Source organism: Nelumbo lutea, chromosome 4, assembly GCF_056320005.1.
Source record: "Nelumbo lutea isolate HS-2025 chromosome 4, American lotus-T2T, whole genome shotgun sequence".
Classification (NCBI taxonomy): domain Eukaryota; kingdom Viridiplantae; phylum Streptophyta; class Magnoliopsida; order Proteales; family Nelumbonaceae; genus Nelumbo; species Nelumbo lutea.
Genome location: NC_142687.1, coordinates 24,642,193 through 24,665,659, shown reverse-complemented (window position 1 = coordinate 24,665,659; position 23,467 = coordinate 24,642,193). Strand labels below are relative to the sequence as shown.

The following is a 23,467-nucleotide window of genomic DNA, read 5'->3' as shown; positions in this document are numbered from 1 at the left end:
GAGGAATCATCCCTTGCCTCGGGATCTCACCCTCCTCGAGGCCACCTTCTTTGGCGCCTCCTTCAGATGGGGCCGATGGAACTTTAGGCGATGGAGAAACAAAGTCTGGCTCAGCAGACTCGAACTTAGTGCCCCCATAAGTGGGAGTTCGGTCAGGATGCAACCTTTTAACCTTATGCTTTTGGTTGCTGGAAAGAAGGCGGTGCACGTCAACACCAGACATGATGGTTGCCAAAGAACCACAAGGTATTAGTCCAATAAAAAAGAAAATATATATGTACACATATGGTATATTTTTACAAGGCACTACGCAACCTAAAAGGCAACCTACCTGAACTCAGGCCAGCCTGTGCGAGCTTCTCCTCGGTCAAGTAATCTGAACAGAGAAGGCCTACAACTGCCCAGGACAACAGCGTTTTCTGAGTTTTAGGGTCCAACTCAACCCTGGGGTCCTAGATGGCGCCCCTCGAAGAGGTTGGGAAGGGCCACCCCTCGGGGTTACGGACCACAAAATAGTCTCGCTTCTAGGCGGGAACCCTGTTCGACAGGTCATGCAGGAGCTTAAAGCCGCGACAGGGAGAAATGTAATAAGAACGCCTTTTTGGAGGGAAATAGTCCCAACTACATTCCGGATGATGTTGGGATGGAGTTGGTAAATGGTGACGTTGAAATGATTAAACACCTCCACTATTAGAGGGTGCAGAGGAAGACGCAGGCTAGCCTCGAGCTGTTCCTAGAAAATCACTATGTCATTAGGACCATGCTCCCAGGGAAAGTTACCAAGGGGAGACCATAGATAAGGTCCCCAGGAAGGTGAAAGTAGCAGACAAGAGATCTAAGTCTCTCCATCGTCATAGAGGAGGGACCGAAGGTGTCAGGCTCTTTGCCCCGAGAAGTAGAAGCCACATCGCTGGAGGCCTCCCGAGCTCGAGGGGGCGTCATCGTCCTGGTTACCGTCCCAGGGATAAACGTGGTACGGATACCCAAACATGATTGATAGAATGAATAAGACTCACTGGAAAGATGAAACAGTATGAACAAAAGAGCTCGGATAGACTAGATGGATGCACGACCTCAGAATCTGAAGACAACAAGTTAGCGTGAAAGAAAATGAGGCCTGTGGGCCCTCCTATTTATAGCCACTGTGCCCCTAGATCAACAACCCAGATTGAGACAGATCTGACGATTTGCAGTCAAGCTGATCGCACGTCTTCTGAAACCGAAATGGGAGTGGCTGCACGTCTCCCATGATTGAGGTAATGACGGCTGCACAACATCTAGAGTTAAGAGTCGCTTTGGCGCATTTCTCGGTATTCAAAACGTCAGAAATCCCCTGACTTCTGCGCACGCATTTAATGCGAGCGGTCAATCAAGTTTGAACTTCGGTCAAATCCACCCGTCGCACTTCATGAACTCCTCACGCTAACAGTGTTACTTTAGCGTGAGGAGTGGGAGGCAATTGATGGAGGATGATTTGACCCGACCCCTTGAGACAATGACACGTGGACCTGACTCAGCACGAGCAACAGCTCTGCACCACAGCCTGACTGCGACTAAGTAATGAGCCTACACGACAGCTCGCTATGTCATAGCTCGCTATAGGGGGAGCTCACTACAACGCGAGCTCGAGGTCCCCCGAGCTACTGAAAGGGAATACTCCAAGACTATCCCAACTCGCGAGCTAGGGTAACCAGCTCGCTCCAACACTTAAGCAGAAAGACTACCCCAAAGACAATCTCGATGAGGATCACCTCGAAGTACCCTTGGGAGCTCGCTACAAGGTAGCTTGTGACTAAGCGACGCGATGCACTCAGGAAGCTTCTATCTGACAAGACCGTACCCGTTCGACAGACTGTACCCACGTCTCTTGACAAATGGTGGTGTGCTTGTCCTCCCGGGACGTGTCACCCATCCAATTGGGTAGACCCTGCAACGGTCACCTGCGCAGCCCTGGTGTGTAACTGCTGCGACAGAAGCCCAGTGGCCCCGATTTGACAAAGAACGCCCCTAAAAAGCTCCTTAGTCAAAGGGGAGGGGGATCTCTGATCGAATCTGATTTTGAATCATCTTACTTGCTCTCGAGCTAATTTTGAGAACTCAGTGATATAGCGCGACCTACACTCTTATCCATGAATTATGTCTAGGTAAAATGCTTATACCTAGTTTAAATTTTCAAGTAACAAAATAAAGCAAAAAACATACGTTATGTTGTTTCTATTTTTATTCCTATCCTCGGCTTCCATCAGGGCAAGTCCGTGCCCAGACCGTTCCAACCTCCTTTTGCAATCTTATCTCCTCCAAGCACATAAAGAACGGAGAAGGCTGTAAAGGCTGCTTGAAGCCGAATTGGCATGATTCACGGATACACCAAAGCTGAGGGAGGTACAACTATTTTACCTCGATAATTTGAGTATTTTAAAAAATTTAGAGCAATAGATTTATATTTTTGTTAAGTTTCTAAGTGCAACGAACCCAAAGGTCAATAAGCATATATTATTGACCTTAATCAGAAACGTCGAGGGAGGTATAAGTATTTTACCCTTATAAGTTTTGATTCAGGCAATAATGGGAATGGAAATTGGGATAGGAATGAAATTTTATTTCTAAGGGAGGGGAGGGAATGACCATTCCCTCAAATGGGAGAATGTCATTTCACCATGAATGAGAATGAGATTATGATTTCGCCTAACCAAACAATTGGAATCGAAATAACCCATTCTGGTTCTAATTCCAAACCCTATTTCTATGAACCAAATGGGGCTTAAGTTTTCATTAATTTTAAACATACCCTCTATATTAAAGACTTAAAAATACCTTGTAAATTGACCCTACTAGACTTAAATATATCCTAGTGTCTGTTTGGTATATATGAATAAGGGTTTGGAATCCAAATCACCATTTTCAATTCAAACTGTTTGGTTGAGCGGATTTGAAATCTTATTCCAAATCATAGTGGAATCACATTTTAGGAAATGACCATTCTCTATTGTTTTCAACTGGACCGAACGGTTAGACTAATTCTATTTTACCCCAAAACCACTTTTTAGCAAAAAAAAAAAAACATTGATTTGGGCAATGAACCACTACCTAGGCAGTCAAACTGTTGATCCAAACAATAGTTTTTGGCAATTTTTGTTTTTTCTTTTTTTTTTTGTCAGAGCGAGCCATCTGTTCGGATTGAATGGTCGAACCGTTCGATGCAGGAACTAAACCCAAGAACAATTCTTTATTTGGTCTAGTTTTAAAAACCTTGATTCTCTACTCCTCTCGGAATGAAATCCCATTCCAACTGATTTTAATTCTCATTTTGATTCCTGCCTTAACTATACAAACTATGGGGATAGACCATTATGATTCCAAATTTGACATATTTCAATTTTGGTTCCAGTTCCAATTTCTATTTTGACTATAAGTTAAACTGGCCCTAAATTAAAATCAGACTTTGATTCATGGGTATTAATTAGAGAAAATTCCCGATTAGTACCTTGTACTTTGGGCCTAATGCCACTTTGGTCCCCAAACTTTAAAATGCGATAATTTAGTACCCAAACTCTTAAAACGTGACAATCCAGTGTCTGCTGTTAACTAGTTTTAACTAGTTGTTAAGTGGCATTTAAAACTAACACAAATGCCCATAAAGTGTTATTTAATTTTCTTTATCAACCATCTAAACATTGACAAAAAATTAACAGTCCCAAATCTTTGCCTTTTCCATTCAAGAAAATTGGGGTGGCGTTTTAGTGGGGATTATGGTGACCCCAACTTTCTTGAATAGAAGAGATAAGGATGTGAGATTGTTAATTTTTTGTGAATGTTTGGATGGATGATAAAGAAAATTAGATGACACTCGAAGTTCATTTGTGTCTTTTTCAAATGCCACTTAAGGACTGATTAATAACTAGTTAACAACAAGTACTAGATTGTCATATTTTGAATGTTCAATACTAAATTGTCACATTTTAAAGTTTGGGGACCAAAGTGTCACTAGGCCCAAAGGAAAGGGTAGTAATCAGGAATTTTCCCTATTAACTATCATCAATAAATTAAATGAAAATGATAATAACTTCATAAATTATTAATAAATCCAAATAGAAAGGATTAATATAATATTGCATTTTTTTACAAAAAAAAAGGGGGTGAATTTACAAAATCGGATACGATTTAAAAAATGATGTGAAAACAATGATCAATACATAAAGCGAATTTTTTTGACCAAATTGACCCCTCTTAAAATAGACGATAAATTATCGTACATCGTCTTCCTCATGGAGAAGCAAAGACTTGTAGAGCCTCTGTTATTCCTAGCTAGCAATAGCCGCTTCTCAATTGTTAAGAGCTTTGTTCTGATCTACAAAAAGCACAAAATCATGACATGTAGCTGCATCATTTGATGGAGTCCCTTGGAAGAGCTCAAGTGGATCACCTAGCGTCACTAACCCATTTTGTCGTGTTATATCTGGTTTCCTTCTCTGTTGATATAAATTAGATGCGGTCTTGTAGGAACAAGTATTGTTGGTCTTTAACTGCCTTTCCTGCGATGGACATGAGATCTTTCGACACGAGATCCCGGTTTTACCTTGGTCATCTTGCTCTTGGTACACACAACGGAGCGTTGTGTCATCGGCTCCGCACTCCGCAGTGGGTCCTCACGACATGGAGGAGCTTGTATTTCGCCCGGCGCCTGACTGAGGACTTGTTCGACAGAAGAACCGCCGATCCACCCACACGAAACAAGCAATTAGCTAGGTATCAGCATTGATTGATTTCTTGTTCCCTAAGTACCAGTTCTGGAGCATGTCCTTGGCCAAGTCGATGGCGATCACCGCTGATGAACTGCATCCGAGTTAAAGCTCCTAATATTACCTCTTAGCTTGTACTTGTTGATAATCATGGCGGACAGCGACGTGGTCGGATTGGACAAGCTACAGTTCAACACTAATATACAAATGCCCTTAGGTTTCACGGAGGCATTGGCGAAGAGGTTTTCTAGAGCGCCAAACATGACTTGCTCGGCTTCCTCCCTGGTCTTAAGCCTTCGTCAATCGTCAGCCGTGGAGGAGGAAGATGATTTGATTTGCTGATTTAATACGGGGCAATTTGGTCAAATTCATTTATTTTTGTCCCGCTCATTGTTTTCTTCATGTGTTTCAAAACGTATCTGATTTTGTAAATTCATTAAACTTCATTATTATTAATATTATAAAAAGTCCTTTTGAAAATGATTCATTGATTCATATGATATGATAGCAGAATGTATTTTTTTCGTATATTTGACAAAAAATCGACCCAACCTACGAGTATGACCCGATCCCACGACTCCCACCCAAAAGAGCGGGTCAGGGTCCCCCTATCTAAGTATCTATAATCTAGCAACTTGAACTAGAAAGTGAGATGGGCCGGCTCAACATGAAAATAATTTCGGTTGGGTTACCTATTTTCAAACCAGTGTTGATCTGGATGTTCGAACCATTCGAGCTGGATGATTAAACTTAAACCCGTACTTTTGGTAAAAAACATCAATGACTTGGTCAAAGAACCGCAGATTAACGATTTACTTGTTTGGCTCATGGGTCAACAAAAACATTTGGCGACCCAACCCGAAAATTAACAGACACATATGGAAGGGATTGGGTGGGCCACGAATGTGGATCCTCTTAATCGGATCGAATTCGTATTTGAATTTAGACAAACGGGTACCATCGTTCGCCCAGGGCCCCCGACTAAATTCTATAATACTATTTCTAATGAGGAATCTCGAGTCTCGGTCTTGGACCCACAAAGAGAGGAGAACCGCCCACTAAGTACGCTATCAATGATGACGTGCCACTAGATCCGTGGTTGATGACACGGTAAACACCCAACTATAAAATATGTGCGATGTGCGCCATCATTTTAGAGAGACCAACGACAACGAGAGACCTGCTGCTTCTGCTTCTCCCTCCACCTTACCTTCTTTTTCTTTCCTCTGCTCTCTCCTTCTATATTGTGTCTTTGTTGTGTACACTTCTGCTTCCTTCTCCCTTTCACATTTGACTCTACTTCTACTTTGCTACAATGACTGATATAACGGACGATATTGCAGAGGAAATCTCGTTCCAGGGCTTTGAGGATGACTGCAGGTTACTTGGAAGCTTACTTAACGACGTCCTTCAGCGCGAAGTTGGAACTGAATTCATGGAAAAAGTCGAAAAATATCGAGTCCTTGCTCAGGTATCCAATACAACACAATTAGCCTTGTCTACTCGTTGGAAGTTATCTGTGCACAAACTGCATAATATACGGTTCTGTTACTGTTTATTTGATCTGCAACGGATGAAATGCTCTTTTTGTACTTCATCAGTTCTGGGTATTGTTTCTTTGATCTGCTCGTCGCTATATGCGCTTAATTTACTGTTTTGGGTTCTGGGTGCTTGTTGTTTTTACTCATTTCATCATCTTCATTTATGGTATTGGGTTGTATTTAGAGCGCTTGTAATATGAGGTTCTCGGGGATCGAGGACACGGCTGAGTTGATCGAGAAGCAACTGGCTTCAGAATTATCAAAAATGACTCTCGAGGAAGCGCTGTCATTGGCTAAGGCGTTCAGTCACTTCCTGAACCTGATGGGTATTGCCGAGACCCATCACAGGTGGTTTGGTGTTCCTGTTGCGGTCTAATCCATTATTACTCATTTCCATTGATCCTGATATATTTCACCTGACACCTTCCAACAATGAGATTATTTACCTTCCACGAAACGATTTCTTGATGCAGGGTGCGTAAGACTCGCAGCGTGACCCATTTGTCGAAATCTTGTGATGACATTTTTAACCAGTTGATACAAGCTGGTGTTCGTCCGGAAGAGCTCTACGATACCGTTTGCAAGCAGGTGGTTGTTGATCTTGTGGGTACTTCATTTTGACGAGAATATAAACTCTTACTGAATTTTGATTGGTTGTTGCCACAGGAAGTTGAGATTGTCCTTACTGCACACCCCACCCAAATCAACCGACGTACCTTACAATATAAGCACCTTAGAATTTCTGTAAGTTTCTGTAACAAGTTTACTGCCCACTCTCTTGAGGCAACCATGTAAAGATACTTTTCTACTTTCGCTCATTGCGTTGTTTCTGAGCGGGGCTGAGCCATTTCTTGCAGCATCTCCTGGAGTACAAAGATCGTCAAGATCTCAGCCATGAAGACAGAGAAATGTTGATCGAAGATTTAGTATATAACTATTCCTGTAAACCTTCTTTTCTATTTTTTTCATCGCAGACCGCAAATGACTATAAGTTATTTGGAACTTTTTCTAGGTGAGGGAGATTACTGCGATATGGCAGACAGATGAGCTGAGGCGCCACAAGCCTACACCCGTAGATGAAGCTAGGGCTGGTAATCTAGTTGATGTACCCCTTGTTATTATTATCAAGAATTTTCACTTTTGGTGTTCCTTCACTAACGGTTTTATTCCCTTCCTTATTAGGCTTACATATAGTGGAACAATCCCTTTGGAAAGCTGTACCTCATTATTTGCGACGTCTCAGCAATGCACTGAAGAAGGTTGTGTCTTCAATACATTGTATTGGATTCTTTTTGACCATTCCATACTTGTGTCTGGGTTTTGTTGATAGTTAAGGATTAGAGGGTTTATGTATGAATTCTCCTACTCTCATTTCCGTCAGTCGGTTTGCTTTGATTGTGCACTTCCCCAAGACGGGATTTCCATTGCTCACTGCTGACATACTAGATCCCCTTCCATATTTGGATGCATATATCTATCTATTCTTATGAAGTTCTATTGTGCTTTCTTTCTACAGCATACAGGAAAACCACTTCCATTGACTTGCACACCAATAAAGTTTGGCTCTTGGATGGGAGGTGATCGAGATGGAAACCCAAATGTAACAGCAAAGGTGAGGCTTGTTGTTATTGATTACTGAAAATTTTTGCTTCATACTTCTACTGAATAGATTGCATTTTTTTTTTACACAATTGGATAAAGCTATACGTACAAGGAAAAACTCATTCAGAAACAATTATTGATTTATCAATCATACCATTAGTTTTATCAAGCAAAATCCAACATGTTAGAGAAATGGAAGATTTGAATGATATCTTTGGCTTCTGTCAAAGTTGTGGCGTTAAATTTGGAACACTAGAATACACTCTTCATCAAAGGTGTTGTCCAATTACTATCATTCAGGCATATTATTTTCTCCAAGTAATAGAGGAAAAACATTGAAGGATGATTGTTTCATTATCAATTTATTATGAAGATTAGATCCTAATAAAGAAAGTTTGTTTGAAGGACCGTTGCCTGTGTTAAAACCTGTGGTTGAATCTTCCTTGACAAAAGAAGAATAATCTAGTTATCCTCTAATGATGATAACTTGAGGCTTGTTGTTATTGATTACTGAAATTTTTTGCTTCATACTTCTACTGAATAGATTACATTTTTTTTTTTACACAATTGGATAAAGCTATACGTACAAGGAAAAACTCATTCAGAAACAATTATTGATTTATCAATCATACCATTAGTTTTATCAAGCAAAATCCAACATGTTAGAGAAATGGAAGATTTGAATGATATCATTGGCTTCTGTCAAAGTTGTGGCGTTAAATTTGGAACACTAGAATACACTCTTCATCAAAGGTGTTGTCCAATTACTATCATTGAGGCATATTATTTTCTCCAAGTAATAGAGGAAAAACATTGAAGGATGATTGTTTCATTATCAATTTATTATGAAGATTAGATCCTAATAAAGAAAGTTTGTTTGAAGGACCGTTGCCTGTGTTAAAACCTGTGGTTGAATCTTCCTTGACAAAAGAAGAATAATCTAGTTATCCTCTAATGATGATAACTTGATAGCCAAGTATCCATTGTCTGTTGTTATCTTCAGCCTGTTGGGAATATTCTCTTTTCCTTGCAGTATTAAATGCATTCGAATTAAGCATAAAAAATGTCCGTGAGAGCTTATATAGCATGCCCCTGTACAACACGTGCTATACTGTGGGAGCTCTGTATAAAAATTTGTTGGGTTTAATAATTATTTAGAATTTAATCTAAGTTAGGTTAGATGGTAAGGTGAGATTAATTAGGGTTTTACCCTTATACGAATAGATGTTATGGATTACCCCCTTTGCAACATTTTGGGGCATTTGGAAGGAGAACAATTGTAGAATTTGTGAAGGTAAAACTCACCCATTGCACATAATATGCAAATTCACATTTGTGCAAATAGTTGTCAAGGTGACAACTCTCCCATGGAGGGTTTCCTTGCTTAAGTGCCTAGCTATTTTGTAAATGGCACTATACAATACTTTATATTCATTATTTTTGAGATTATAATAATAACATAGACATCATTGTACTAAATTATTCATTTTGTGGGTTTGTATACTAATTTTTTATTATTTTCTTATTTGTAGGGTTCAGTCAACATATATGTTGGTGTATGCTGTATTTAACCTTCGAATACCTCAAAACCTGAACCAATAAGCAAGGTTCAAAGTATCGATACACCCTAATATGGTGCAAGGGGTGTATCGATACATTGTACCATGCCCTACTTTTTTTTAGTTTCTTTTTTCAAAAATAGGTCAGGGGATAGGTTTTAGGTTTGTCTACCCCCTGAAATAATGCCTGAAATATCTATATTTCATGTATCAGTGACCCACCGATACGGTACATATTGGCCAATACATGACAAAATTTTGAACCTTGCCAATAAGCAAGAAAGAACTTAAAATATAAATTTTGTTCAATCAACACATTCTTCTTCTTCTTCTTCTTCCACCTTCTTTTCTTCTTTTCCTAAAGCATAAACAGTGGCTCAACACCTACATTTTCTGAAATTTTATTCCTTTTTTTTTTGCTTCTCATGAATATGTTGATTTTCTATGTTTCAATATGAATATTATATTTTTAAAGAAGATTTTTGATAATTACTAGTGAAAGATGATTACTGCTTTATATGGAACATAGGGAATTACTCTAGGATTCAAGGTTTATTTAAAAAACCTATTGCCTACGTGACAAGGCATGCCCCCTGTTGCCTAGCCTCACCTCTGCACCTTGGAAACTATGTTATAGTGGGTGCCTTTTATTCTTAGTAATGAATTACTTTTTTCCCTAAACCAATACTTTCTAGTCGGTGGTCTTTTAATTTCTCTTTTTGGTATCTTTTTAAGAAGTTTAAGATCCATAGATTATCATCTTGCAATGCCTACAGAAATATGTTGTTGAACCAAATCTAGTTAGCTTTATTGTCATGGAAGCATTCTGCATTTTACTCCATGAGTGAGGCTGCTCCATTTTCTTAAAGATGACCATGCCAAATACCAATTGTCAAAGATATCCTGAAGTTTCTACTCAGAGAAAATTTATCTTTATCTAACATAAAATTTGTCACCTTACCAGTAAATTGTGTATTCATGAGTTATGTGGTTAATTGTTATATTTAGGATCTTAGGGTTAACTTTTTTTAAGTACCACTATCACTGTTTGTTTGTTTTTTTTTTTTTTTTTGTAGGACTTAAATCTACTATAAAATACAGTTTTCATGACAACTGATTTTGGTTCTCCTAGTATGATGTGTGTTTTCTTCCCCTGCCCCCCAATAAAAACCCCAATAAAAAAATCCCTTTTTTTTTTTTTACTTCTGCTTTTAGACTCCTTTTTGACATATGAACTTTTTGTCTTTCACTTCCAATATGTAAACATTAAAGGACAACAGCTAGGAGTTTGGAATTAGGATTTGGATATACAACTATATGGAACTAATGAAAGAAAAGAAGAAATGATATAATTTTTTTTATTGCACTTAGTTTTACCTCTTTTGGAAGTTAGAATATAAACATAACTGGTTGATTTGTTTTCTCTGTTTGATTTCTTTGCCTCTGTACAGGTGACGAGAGATGTGTCTCTATTGTCTCAATGGATGGCAATTGATCTCTACATTCGGGAGATTGATAGTCTTAGGTTTGAGCTTTCCATGAATAGGTGTAGTGAGAAATTGTCAAGACTGGCAGATGAGATCCTTCAGAAAGGTTTGGCACATCACATCCTAATATGTTTAAGTGGAAATTGGAATTAGCTATGACTATTATCCTACTTCCATTTGCTTTATTTCCTTGCTATCTGCCATATGAGTTAAGCAGAAATAATCAAGAACACCTGGTGGTTTGAACAGCTTAGGAAGGGAATGAATCCTTTTCTTGATTATGATTGTAAATCCATGACATAAAAAATATAAACTTGTGTTACTTAAAATATATTGCTTTAAATATTAATATGCCTAGTAAACAAGGACATATGTATGATCAATATTCTGTCCAAGACACTGGTTCTCTGTATGATCTATGAAGAAGGTATTGCAAGGGTTATTTCTCCATCACAAGGACCATTTGTGCATGGGTGACAAATACTAGATGGTGTACTTTTGGAGAAACCTGGAATAAGTGGGTAACAACCTGCAACAAGACCCCCAAGTTTTCAATTCTCATTAATGGGGCATGAAGAGTAGGCTTAGAGAACTCCACATGAATCCAGCAAAGAGATCTATTGTCTCCTCTCCTATTTATATGTGCAAGGGAACTATGTAAGACCTCATAATGTTCAGTACAAAAGCAGTAGGAGTTTTTCTTGGTTTCTTTTAAGAAGGCAATAACTCCCAAGAAGTCTGCTTTATCCTTCAATTTTCTGAACACTATATTCTTTCTGATGCTTCACAAGAATAGATGATGTACCTCTTTTTTTTCTTAGATGGTTTGACACAGTTTCTACAAAAGACAATCTCACCAAGTGAGAATGGCAAGGGGGACTGTGCAGAACATAGATGGTGGCTCTAGCATTGGGCTTCAAGATGGACGGGTTGCAATCCATATACTTGGGATTACTGTTGGGAATAAGATGTACCTCTAAGTTAATCTGGAATTCTAAGATTGAGCAGGCAGAGAAGTGGTTAGCCTCATGTCAAGTCAGTTGCATGTCAAGGTGAGGTAAGCTCACTCTTATCAAAATTGCACTGGAAAATATTCTTATGTGCTTCTCCATATTTCTAATTCCATGTGAAATAGCATATACTTTGGAAAAACTCCATATAGATTTTCTATGGCAAGGGTGGAGAGATGAATTAAAGTTTTATTTGGTGGATAGGGATAAAATTTGCACTCTGAAGGATATTAGTGGATTAGGATTGAGGCATATTCTAGTGGTAATCATTTCTTTACTTGGAAAATGGTGGTGGAGGTTCGACCAAGATCTGTATAGTCTTTGGAGACAAGTTATTTCTGCCAAATATGGATTACACATGTATAGGGAGGCATAGGAGGTACAAATGACCTACAATTCTGGAGTTTGTCTACGAATTCAGAAAGCAAAGGTTTCATTGAAGGAATTGGATATAAATAAGGAGATTAGTCTAGAATCCACTTCTGGACCTCTACCTGGTATTATCTATACCTTTGAGGGCATTTCCCTCATTTAAATGAGATCTTTGTCCAGAAGCCAGATAAGATGCTAGTATGAGATAGGCATGATTAGGTGGACTGGAAACATTTCTTCATAAGTAGCCTGAATGGCAGTAAAATAGATGAAATGGAAAACTTGCCTTCGAAGCCCCAGGATAACATGCCCAGGCATGTCAATGCTGATTCAAGGGTATAGTTATGGGATGCATCAAAGGAGTTCAGTGTCTGGTATTTCTTTTAAACAAGTTATCCATGATTTGAGAAAATATTTTCCAAGTTTGAAGATATGAAAAACACATGCCTCATCTAAAGTGAAATTCATGGTTTGAAGTGCACATTGGGGAAATTCCATGCAAAGGGTAAACTCTGAACTAGAGGTTATGGATCTACCAGACCTGGACCGTGAACTGTGTCGAGAATGGGAATATGTAAGTCATCAATTCATGCATTGCAAGTCCATAATTGTGTTCTAGGCCTATTTCTTGGACATATTTGGCCATTAAGTGGTACCTAGCAGGCATTATGGATACTTTAGAGACCTGACAGCCTAGGAAATTAAGTAAGAGAGGGAAGCCATATGAAACATTACATCCATAGTAATTATTTGACTGATATGGAGGTAACTGAACTGAGGGAATTTTTAGAAGTGGTCCATCACAGTTGAAATTGTTCTGAGAAGGCTAGTAGGCATATCAAACTCATGGATCTCTACAGAAGGATTTCAGGGAAGAAGTCTTGAATAGCTTTATACCTCATCAGGGTTCTGCTTATTATTTATATAACCTAGCTCCAAATGTATTGAATTTGAACCTAGTTGTACAAGAGCATACTTGTATGCACTTCAGTTTCTTTTTTACTACAAAGTCTACAATACAATTACACGTTACCATTTCAAAAAGAAAAGAATGCATATAGAACAATATACGCATTCTCCATTTGAACATAATAACAAGAAATAATGATCCTTGCTCCATTTAACATTTTGGATTATAGCGGGATTCCTTGGGGTGGTTTTTATTTAGTTTGAGTCTTATCTATGGTTCAAATAATGGATCACTTTTCAGTAAAACTACCAAACGGATTTTGGCAGTCAAAAATGAAATGTGAATTTATAGTTTCTGTACTTGGTAATTGAGACAATTATTTTGATACAGATTGAAAATATGAACTGAATGTGGTTTCAGTGATCTTTTGATTCTGAACTCTGAATACTTCATTTACTTTCCTATGTTGAAGTTTACTGGAAATATTGAAATTCCAACAATAATCAAGGAAGTGTTGGAGACATGGCATGTGAACGGTTTAAATAAAAGAGGTAGGTTGATAGAGTGCTCCTTTCCAGCAGTAGTTTGGTCAGTTTGGACAGAAAGAAATAGGAGAATTTTTTATGGCAATAGTACTCTAAGATGATGACTGATGAGATCATGAAGAATGCTATAAGAAAGATATTTTTCTTGGGTTATGATGAACAAGAAGTTTATAAATTCCTCATGTTGCTCTGAGATTTCAGAAATCAATTTATTTGAGATGTAACTGGAATATGTTTCTGTTTTTGTGATGTTTAGATCATTATGTATTAAGCTACTCTCGCTATATATGGTTAAATTAGCATAGTGGGCTAATTGTATTGTACTTTTACCTTTCTCATTAATAATTGGTTTACTTTCACAGAAATGTTTCTTTTAGGATCATTGGTATTATTTAAATATCGAGATTACCTATTTGATTATCTTTCTTCACTTCTGTACATCACCAACTAAATGCTACATCTATTGAGATTTTGAAATTTGCAAATTTCTTTATAGAAATTTCAACAGAGGATCGGAATGAGAGTTGGAACCAACCACTAAACAGAAGTCAGTTCAAGAATCACAACCAGCTAGCTCCAACTTTTCCCACACAACTTCCAGTTGGAGCGGATCTGCCCTCTTGCACTGGTATTTTGTCTTTACCTTTTCTTATTCTGTTTAAGATGGATTTTGAGGGAATTTCTCCCTTTTCATGTTAATACAAAGCTTACCAACAGGTACAACAGAAATATTCTGTCTACCCATTTTCCTTTAGTAATTATTTCTCTTCTAGAAAGTTCCCTTGTTGAAATTAATGGCAGCTATTCCTTTCTCCACCGTTTGCTGGTTACTAGATTTCAACTTAGTAATCTGTGATTGTGAAGTTTATGTTTCTGATATGCATTTTTGATTCGACTACATCTTAAAGCATTCAACTTCATACTCCTCTTAGCTATCTTGTTAATTACAAATATATACTTTTTCTATTCATGATTTTTTGCTTTTAAATGATGAAATTGATCTTGATGGTTATTCTGTTTCCTTGTAGAGGGGATGATTTGCCACCTGGAAACTTCTTCTTTTGGTGACAGTTATTGCCTCAATTAGATATTTGGATGCAGATAATAACTTTAGTTTGGACAAAAAGGCTCAACCTACACAAAATGCCTGCTAAATATCTCCTCATGTTTTCAACAGTTCTATATTTGGAATTTTCCAATCAGTTTCTGTTTATTCTTAGTTCTTCACTGTTTGTATGATTACTAATCCCAGGGATTAAACTTAACTATTGTATAACATGTCTGATAGTTTTCTTTTGGTGGGATTTATCTCATGTAGAATGCAGTGATGGTGACTCCCAATATCCCAGTTTGGAGATTCCTGGCATTCCTGGCACTAATTTCAAGCCATTGAAACGTCACGTAAAATCTACTTATTTTACTAGTTTGATGGTTTAATTTAAACTTCCTACATCATATTTAGCATTTCATTAATATAAAATTAAAAATTACAGGATGGTCAAGCTTGTTCTACTTCAAACTCTTCATCAACTCAAAATTCACATAGTACAATTGAAGATGGAAGTGTAGCTTCAGGCAGCAATGTTGTGCCACCTCCTACTAGGAATCTTCAGCCATCTATGATGCAAAGGAGTGCTTCATTCAACTCTAGTCAACTCATTGCTAAGAGGAAACTATTTGCAGAGTCTCAAACAGGCAGGTCCAGCTTCCAGAGGCTTCTAGATCCAGGTCTAAATCAACGTCCCGGAATAGCTCCTTATAGAGTTATTCTTGGGGATGTAAAAGAGAAGGTATCAATATCTTGATCAGCATCAATTATATGTATCTTCATTTCAGTTAATTAAATGGTAGAGCTAAATGTCCATAGTATATGTTCCAAGTTCTATCCCATTTTCTGACTTATCTGCTTTATTTATGCATGATCATTGTCATCATTGCCTTTTCCCAGTTATCTGGGTTTGACTAATATATTACACAAGTATAAATATAATATAAAAGCACAAAGTAGTACTTTGATCTTGAATTTTGTTTTTCTATAATATGATGACAAACATATACTTGTATCCTCTGAACTCAGCTTATGAAAACAAGAAGGCGGCTGAAGCTTCTCCTTGAGGATCTTCCCTGTTACCATGATCACTGGGATTACTATGAAACAAATGATCAATTTTTGGAACCATTACTTCTATGCTATAATTCCCTGGTATTTGGATGAATAATCTTTATTTACTTATTTTTCCTGGATGCTCTGTTTCTTTCTACATGTGCAGAATATGTAATTTTTTCTTTATTGCTGTGATAATCAATCTTTACAGCAATCATGTGGTTCTGGGATCCTTGCTGATGGGCGGCTTGCAGACTTGATCCGAAGGGTTTCTACCTTTGGGATGGTATTAATGAAGCTTGATTTACGCCAGGTGAATCTTATTTAAGATTCTGCTTTGAATCTGTTTTCTTCTCTTTTAATTGATCTGGACTTAATTTTCTTTTTTCCATGTTGCCAGGAATCTGGAAGACATGCTGAGGCTTTGGATGCAATTACTACATACTTGGATATGGGTGTATATAGTGAATGGGATGAAGAAAGGAAACTTGATTTTCTAACTAAGGAGCTGAAGGGAAGGAGACCTCTTGTTCCACCAAGTATAGAGGTCAGATGATATTGATTATCACACTCTGAACTTTTATTTTCTTTAGGAGACTGAAGGAGAAAACACTGTTTTTGGTTCAAATACCATTTAAAGTAATACCAACACCAAGATAGGTTAATCTGATTTCTCTTTCCTTACCTTGAGTTGCCTTCTTCTTATGCAAAAGGGTTGAATATAGTCTAATGGTCTCTCTTTTTTGGGGAAGGAGGCTGGTTAAATTATATACCCTGAAAAATCTGACAAAATCATAGATTAATCCAAGCTAGTAAGTAGAACTAAAACAAAGGAAACAAACAATGTTTGATTCTATATTTGCCTGCTTATGAATGTAATGCTGGTTTTGTCTAGGAATTGGGCCAATTTGGTTGATCTAGTAAGCATCAAAAGATTGGTTAGGGAAAAAGTTGAGTGCTACTTCAAAACTCTAACTGGCTAGATTTTCTGTCAAGATGATACACTAAAAATGCTGATTGAAAAGATCTTCAATTGTGGTGTATTAGGAACTGCTATAGGGATTTGTTAGTAATATACTCGGGGCCTATGAGTGCTGGAGGCAATGTTGTCAAAATCTTGTGATTTACCATACGATTCACGATTTGAATCATGAATCCCAAGGGTTTCAATTCAAATCTTATGTCTGAATCATTTTTTACAAAAAATCTTACGTTTTTTCTTTCAATCCTACGATTTGATTCATAAATCTTACGATTTTTACAATTGACTACAATTCAAATAAATTCAATTAAGAATTAGTTCTCTACTTTGTTTTTCTTTGTTTATGTTTAGTTTTGCCATGGGAGACTTTTTTAAAGCCCTTACTAGAAAATGATTTATTTACTAGAAACTGAGTTTATTTTCTATCATATATAAGTTAAAGGACCATTGTATGTAGATTTGTATAATTTTCAATTTAAACTTGATTATATCATCTCAGGCTTCTATTGTATAAGTGGTAAATTCTATTGCTTTAAGTACATATATGGTAGATACAGATTAAAAATAGGGTAAAGTCACTTTCCTATATATATATATATTGACAAGTTTGAAAAAATAGAAATAATCTTACAATTTATGATACGATTCACAATTTGATTTGGTTCAACTTTCTCTACAATTTACGATATGATTACAGTTTTCAAAACATTGGCTGAGGGTACTACAAGAGCTGAATTGCTAATAATCCTCCTGGAGTAGTCTGGGAAAATCTCTCAACTTTAGAAACATTATGGTGAAGGGGTGCTCTAGGGTGATTGGAGGGGATGGTTAAAGAATGACAGTCAAGGGTTATGTCAATATTGGCATATCGTGAGGGAGATTAGATTTTTGGATAGGAAAGTGGGAACTACATTTTTAGTGGTTCAAAGGTCAGAAAATAGTTTGGCTGATGCAATTCCTAAACTAGGGTAGGGGTAAACAGGGTCAGTGGTTTTGGGGGCAATTGCTCAATGTATGGATGTTTTATTGGGGAAAAGGGTTAGGTAGCAGTTGCTAGCCTACACTTCTGGGATATTTGGCATTTGTTGTATACATTTCATTCTTTTTCATACTTCCTGCCCCATTTCTGTCCAAACCCTACTTTCTCTACTTCCTATTTCATTTTCTTATTTAACTTGGCCCCCTCAAAAGAAATTCCCTGGCTCTGCTGCTTCCGTCAATCACCTGTATTTTTTATCTCTTAGTTTAAACCATAACTATTGAACTTTTGGCAGCTCCTTTTTCTGTGACATAATTCTGGGAGTTTGTATGATATTAAACAAGTGTTGCAAATTGAAAAGCTTGTTGAAGGGGCTTGTTTTCTTTAATATGTTTTTGTGTTTATGAACTGGATCAAACTCAAATATCTGGCGTTTTAGCAAGCTCAAGAATTTTGTGTTGGCACATAGATGTTCTTCTATTATTTATAGCCGTATCTCCCATACTGCAATCACAGGAGCCATACCCACTACCAAGTTAAAAGGAGATTTATTTTGACTGTCCAAAAGATAGGAACAATTTTGACAGCCAAATATTCAGATTTCCTATGCATCTTTACTATGAGTTATATGGCTGTCAAAAACACCAAATCTAGAAGCAATTCAGGTGCTATCAAGGCTTCCAAGCAAAGTATCCAAATGACAAATAACATATTTTCTGATATAACCTTACATACCCAAGAAATAATTACACAAGGTGCTTAGGTCTATATCAGGAACTTTTTCATGTCATTTAACAATTCATAGAAGGCTGTGAGATGCCTAATTAGATCCATTTGGGTTCTATTAATTTGAAATCCAGTCTCCACCAGACAAAAACTAGTGGAAGAGACAGAAAATGCATGGTACTAATATAGTGTTAAAGTTAGGCTGCTTTTGAAGTTTGGAGACATTACAGGAGGATCCCTGCCCATTGTTTGTTTTCCTCCATCACACCCAACCTATTTATAGTTCCTTATAAGTTTGATTCTTGTACTATCGCATTTTTTGGTTTTGGTTCAAACATATGTAATTTCTCAGTGTATAAGACATAGAAAAAAGATATATGTTGCCACTCATTATATTTTCAAATGTCAATCTATGTTTAAAACAGAGATATGGCATTCCTAAGAAGAGATGCCATACCTTTTCTCTTGTTATTCTCTTGTATTATCATAATTGAATAATAAGAATGCACTGATATGATGCTGAAACATCTTATTAATAAATTTTGGGGAAAATCAAAAGTTAGGCCGGATAAACTAATAAACCCTAATTCTATCCATGATTTTTGTGATAAAGTTATCATGTGCTTATAAATTAAAATGGCTGGGTTCCTTTCCCTCTTCCCTACATCTATTTACTCTTGTCACTTCTGGGTTTCGTTAATGATTAAAGTTTGTTGATTAGGAGGTTTTGTCAGTAACAACCAAATTTTTTAATTGATGTAAAGATAGGAATATTGCTGCACATTTGACCAGTGACAGGGAAGAACCAAAGAAGCAACATTTTAAAACTACAGCATGCATCTGAGATAAACAGAAAAGTTCAGAAAACATAACCTAGGACTATATATTCCGTTCACTGTTTAGGAATTACATTCAAGAGAACATTTTCATTTTTAGGTTTTCAGTATACTGATTCAACTTCACAGTTTTTTTTTTTTTTTTTTGAGAAATAGGATAGTTAATGAGATGTCCTGCCTGGAACTTCCCTTGGTGTAAACAGCAATTCAATACCATGCAACAATAGTAACTTTTCTGCCCTGCTTTGGATTTCTCAGGTTCCTCCTGATGTGAAAGAAGTATTGGACACCTTCCGTGTTGCTGCTGAACTAGGGAGCGATTCTTTTGGAGCATATGTGATTTCCATGGCCTCTAATGTATGCATTAATGACTGATATTGAATTTATAGTTTCATGGGTTTGAAAATATCTACATCTACATGCAAATAGAATGGTTTTTTTGCAGCCTCACTATTTTCCAAATACATTAAAATTTGGTTTTCATTGTTACCTTTTCCCCCCTATGGAAACAAAAACTATATTGGATCATTTTGATATTTGACAGGCGAGTGATGTCCTTGCTGTGGAGCTCTTCCAGAAAGATGCTCGACTTGCCCTTAGTGGGGAGCTTGGGAGACCATGCTCTGGTGGAACGTAAGATTATTCTGTTCACTCTGAACACAATCACATACACAGATCCCACAATGTGCCCATGTTGTCAACACAGTCACATGTACAGACCCCATCCCCATGATATCAGACTGATGTGATGTTGGACAGTCACATGTACAGAATGCATTTAGCATACATTTTAGGCAATGTTGGGATGCTGTCCAATAGTTGAAATACCTGAGTAAAGCCATAATTCATTAAATCAAACTTTCATTTATCAATTAAACTCTTTTTCTTCTTTATAGTTTTTGTTGGAGCCTCATAATCTCATACAGTCTTTCCATCTAATCAGTCTCAAAGTGCAAGGTCTTCTTTCATCCATGAGCTGCATCACTATGATGCATCATACATGTATAGTCTGTAGATGCTTTTGATAAAACATACAAAGGGAAAAAATAATTTTTTACCTCTCAAGTCCATCACCATTGACAATTTATGGCCCCCCAGGATTGAGCGGACCATAGATCGGATAATCTAAGCCTGATAAGCCTGTATAACCAATCACTGCCTAAGTGCCTATATTATATTGGTATGCCGGCAATTTGGAGAGTTGGGGTTCTCTTTAGAATGATTTTGATCAAATTATCCAAATAATTCAAAAAATAGGAAAATAATTGATAAAGAAAATAGAGAAAGTATGATTACAAAAGATGTGCTGAAAGTATTCTAACAATTGAAGATGGCTTCATGACAGAGCTTACAAAGATACTTAATTCCTCCCTAGAACACTCAGATCTAGCTTAAGCTGAAGGTAGAATATGGATGGAGCTAATGTGTGCCAAAACTTTGACATAAAGGGGGCATTTAATGATGACTCATAGGGGAGAGTGGTGTTAGTTGATCTCTTATGTGTGCATGCTTCTTCTATAATCTCTTTTAGAAAATCCTTGAGAAAGTATATCTCAACAGTCCAGGATTAATCTAGGTCTTGACATCTTTTTGAAAATTTGTTTTGTAATAAGATTCTTCAACATGAGTTGAGTTCTTCCCCCTTTGTTGTTTATTCTTTCACCTTTTGGTCAGACTTGAAAAGGTAAGGACTTGCTCAGTGATACCTGTCCTTTCTAACTTTTTTTCTAGGGGAAAAAGTAAATCTCTATCATTCCTTATTTGCTTTTAATGCTTTTTCCAGGGAGGAAATGTCTCTTAGATGAGAGATTGATAGATTTTCAAATAAAACAAAAACCAACTAGTAAAGAAGTTTTACTTTTCTTTTACTTAAAGAAAACCAACTAAGAAATGACATGGGGCACTATACCTTTTTCTTTGAGTACAGAGTATGTGCCAAAAAGTTGCATGGTGCCTTAGAATTGTTGCAACTCAAATATTATTCAAGCATATATTGAATTCTTAGACATGTATAGAGCTTTAATGGATGCTAGTTAAATTGGTCTTGAAACAGGTTGCGAGTTGTCCCTCTATTTGAAACTGTGAAGGACTTGAGAGGAGCTGGTTCAGTGATCAGGAAGTTGTTATCCATTGATTGGTACCGGGATCATGTAATAAAAAACCATAATGGACACCAAGAGGTGTGTACTACATTAAGAAAGGCATAGTGATTCTGTTTGTCAAGTCCAAGTGCTAGTGAAACTTACAATGTTATTGTGGATAGGTCATGGTTGGGTACTCAGATTCAGGTAAAGATGCTGGCCGCTTTACTGCTGCTTGGGAACTGTACAAAGCTCAAGAGGATGTCGTAGCTGCCTGCAATGAGTATGGAATTAAAGTTACATTGTTCCATGGGCGTGGTGGGAGTATTGGTCGTGGTGGTGGCCCTACCTATCTTGCCATACAATCCCAGCCTCCTGGTTCTGTGATGGTAAATTTGACTAGTTCGAGACTTCCTATTGTCTTTGCTTCTTCTTTGTTGCCAGTAAAACTTGACACAACCCATAGATGGTAGATGCTGTGTTGTCCTTAATTTCCAAGTAGTCAGGGAATTACCATTCCACTTATCTACTTGTTTGGATGCAAAATTTTCTTTCTTTTCTTTGAGCTTATTAGTTTTATTTTGAGTACATGAATGAAATGTTCTTATACTATGCTCAACAAGAGAAGAAAAAGATCAAATTCTTTACTATCACATGGGATGTCTTAGCTCATTATTTTCTATTATCTCACCATCTTCAACACCTAGTATCCATGTCTGTTACCAATGTGGGTGTATATTTAAGTCTTGGAGTAACTTGGCTGTTTGTTTTTAAACTGGCAGGGAACACTTCGCTCAACAGAACAAGGTGAGATGGTGCAAGCTAAGTTTGGGATGTCCCAGACAGCAGTGAGACAGCTGGAGATCTATACCACAGCTGTACTACTTGCCACACTTCGCCCCCCACTTCCGCCTAGAGAAGAAAAATGGCGTAATCTTATGGAGGAGATCTCCAAAATAAGTTGCCAACATTACCGAAGCATTGTGTATGAAAATCCAGAGTTCCTTTCCTATTTCCAAGAGGCTACTCCGCAGGCTGAGCTTGGTTTCCTTAACATAGGAAGCCGGCCTACAAGGAGAAAGAGCTCAACAGGAATTGGACATCTCCGTGCCATACCTTGGGTGTTTGCATGGACCCAAACACGCATTGTGCTTCCTGCTTGGCTTGGGGTTGGTGCTGGCCTCAAGGGTGCTTGTGAGAAGGGATATAAGGAGGACTTGAAAGCAATGTACAAAGAATGGCCTTTTTTTCAATCTACCATAGACCTCATAGAGATGATATTGGCAAAGGCTGACATTCCTATAGCCAAGCACTATGATGAAGTTCTTGTGTCAGAGAACAGGAGGCAACTTGGTGCAGAACTAAGGGGGGATCTCTTGGAAACAGAGAAGCATGTATTGGTTGTTAGTGGTCATGGGAAGCTGTCTGATAATAACCGGAGCTTGAAACGGCTGATCGAGAGTAGGCTCCCATATCTCAACCCAATCAATATGTTACAGGTAGAGATATTGAGGCGGCTGCGACATGATGATGATAACAATAAACTAAGAGATGCATTGCTCATCACCATCAATGGGATAGCTGCTGGAATGAGAAACACAGGTTAAGTGTGTAAACAGAGGTTGAATTGTTTGATCAACCTCTTATCAAGTGAAAAATAAACTTGTGTTTTGTTTTTCTCTTTCTCATTCCAGTGAGATTTGTATTTGGCATATGACATCTCATTGTTGGAAAGTGGATAAATCATGGAGGAAAAAAAATTCATATAATTACTGAGATTGTTTGAATTAGAAATATTATCTTGGTCTTTGTTATGATGATAGAAGCATTTCCATCATTACAATGAGATTCTCCATCTTTCAAGGCAATTAAAGGATGTGAGTGTTCAATCCACACTTTGCACTAACTTCATGTTAGGGATAAATAAGTAGAAACCTATCTTTGCAGGACCCATTAGAAATTCACATATTGAAGTTAAATTAAAAGCGTCCTCT

General features: G+C 37.4%; 1 protein-coding gene across 2 annotated transcripts; it reads left to right on the top strand.

The window, feature by feature from the left end:
* The first annotated feature begins 5,894 nt into the window (after positions 1-5,894).
* LOC148854687 (phosphoenolpyruvate carboxylase 4-like) lies at positions 5,895-23,267 on the top strand. 2 transcript variants are annotated; one of them, XM_088982164.1, is made up of 20 exons: positions 5,895-6,210; positions 6,465-6,628; positions 6,754-6,868; positions 6,947-7,024; positions 7,138-7,206; positions 7,293-7,371; positions 7,463-7,539; positions 7,797-7,892; positions 10,893-11,034; positions 14,274-14,393; positions 15,084-15,166; positions 15,259-15,555; positions 15,843-15,968; positions 16,081-16,182; positions 16,270-16,416; positions 19,651-19,749; positions 19,937-20,025; positions 21,446-21,572; positions 21,656-21,862; positions 22,256-23,267. In XM_088982164.1, the coding sequence occupies exons 1-20, from the start codon at positions 6,055-6,057 to the stop codon at positions 23,078-23,080; spliced, it is 3,198 nt and encodes a 1,065-aa protein (XP_088838290.1). In that variant the 5' UTR covers positions 5,895-6,054; the 3' UTR covers positions 23,081-23,267. The 2 variants fall into 2 exon arrangements, with proteins under 2 accessions (XP_088838290.1, XP_088838289.1); XM_088982163.1 differs by having other exon boundaries at positions 14,262-14,393.
* The last annotated feature ends 200 nt before the right edge of the window (positions 23,268-23,467 follow it).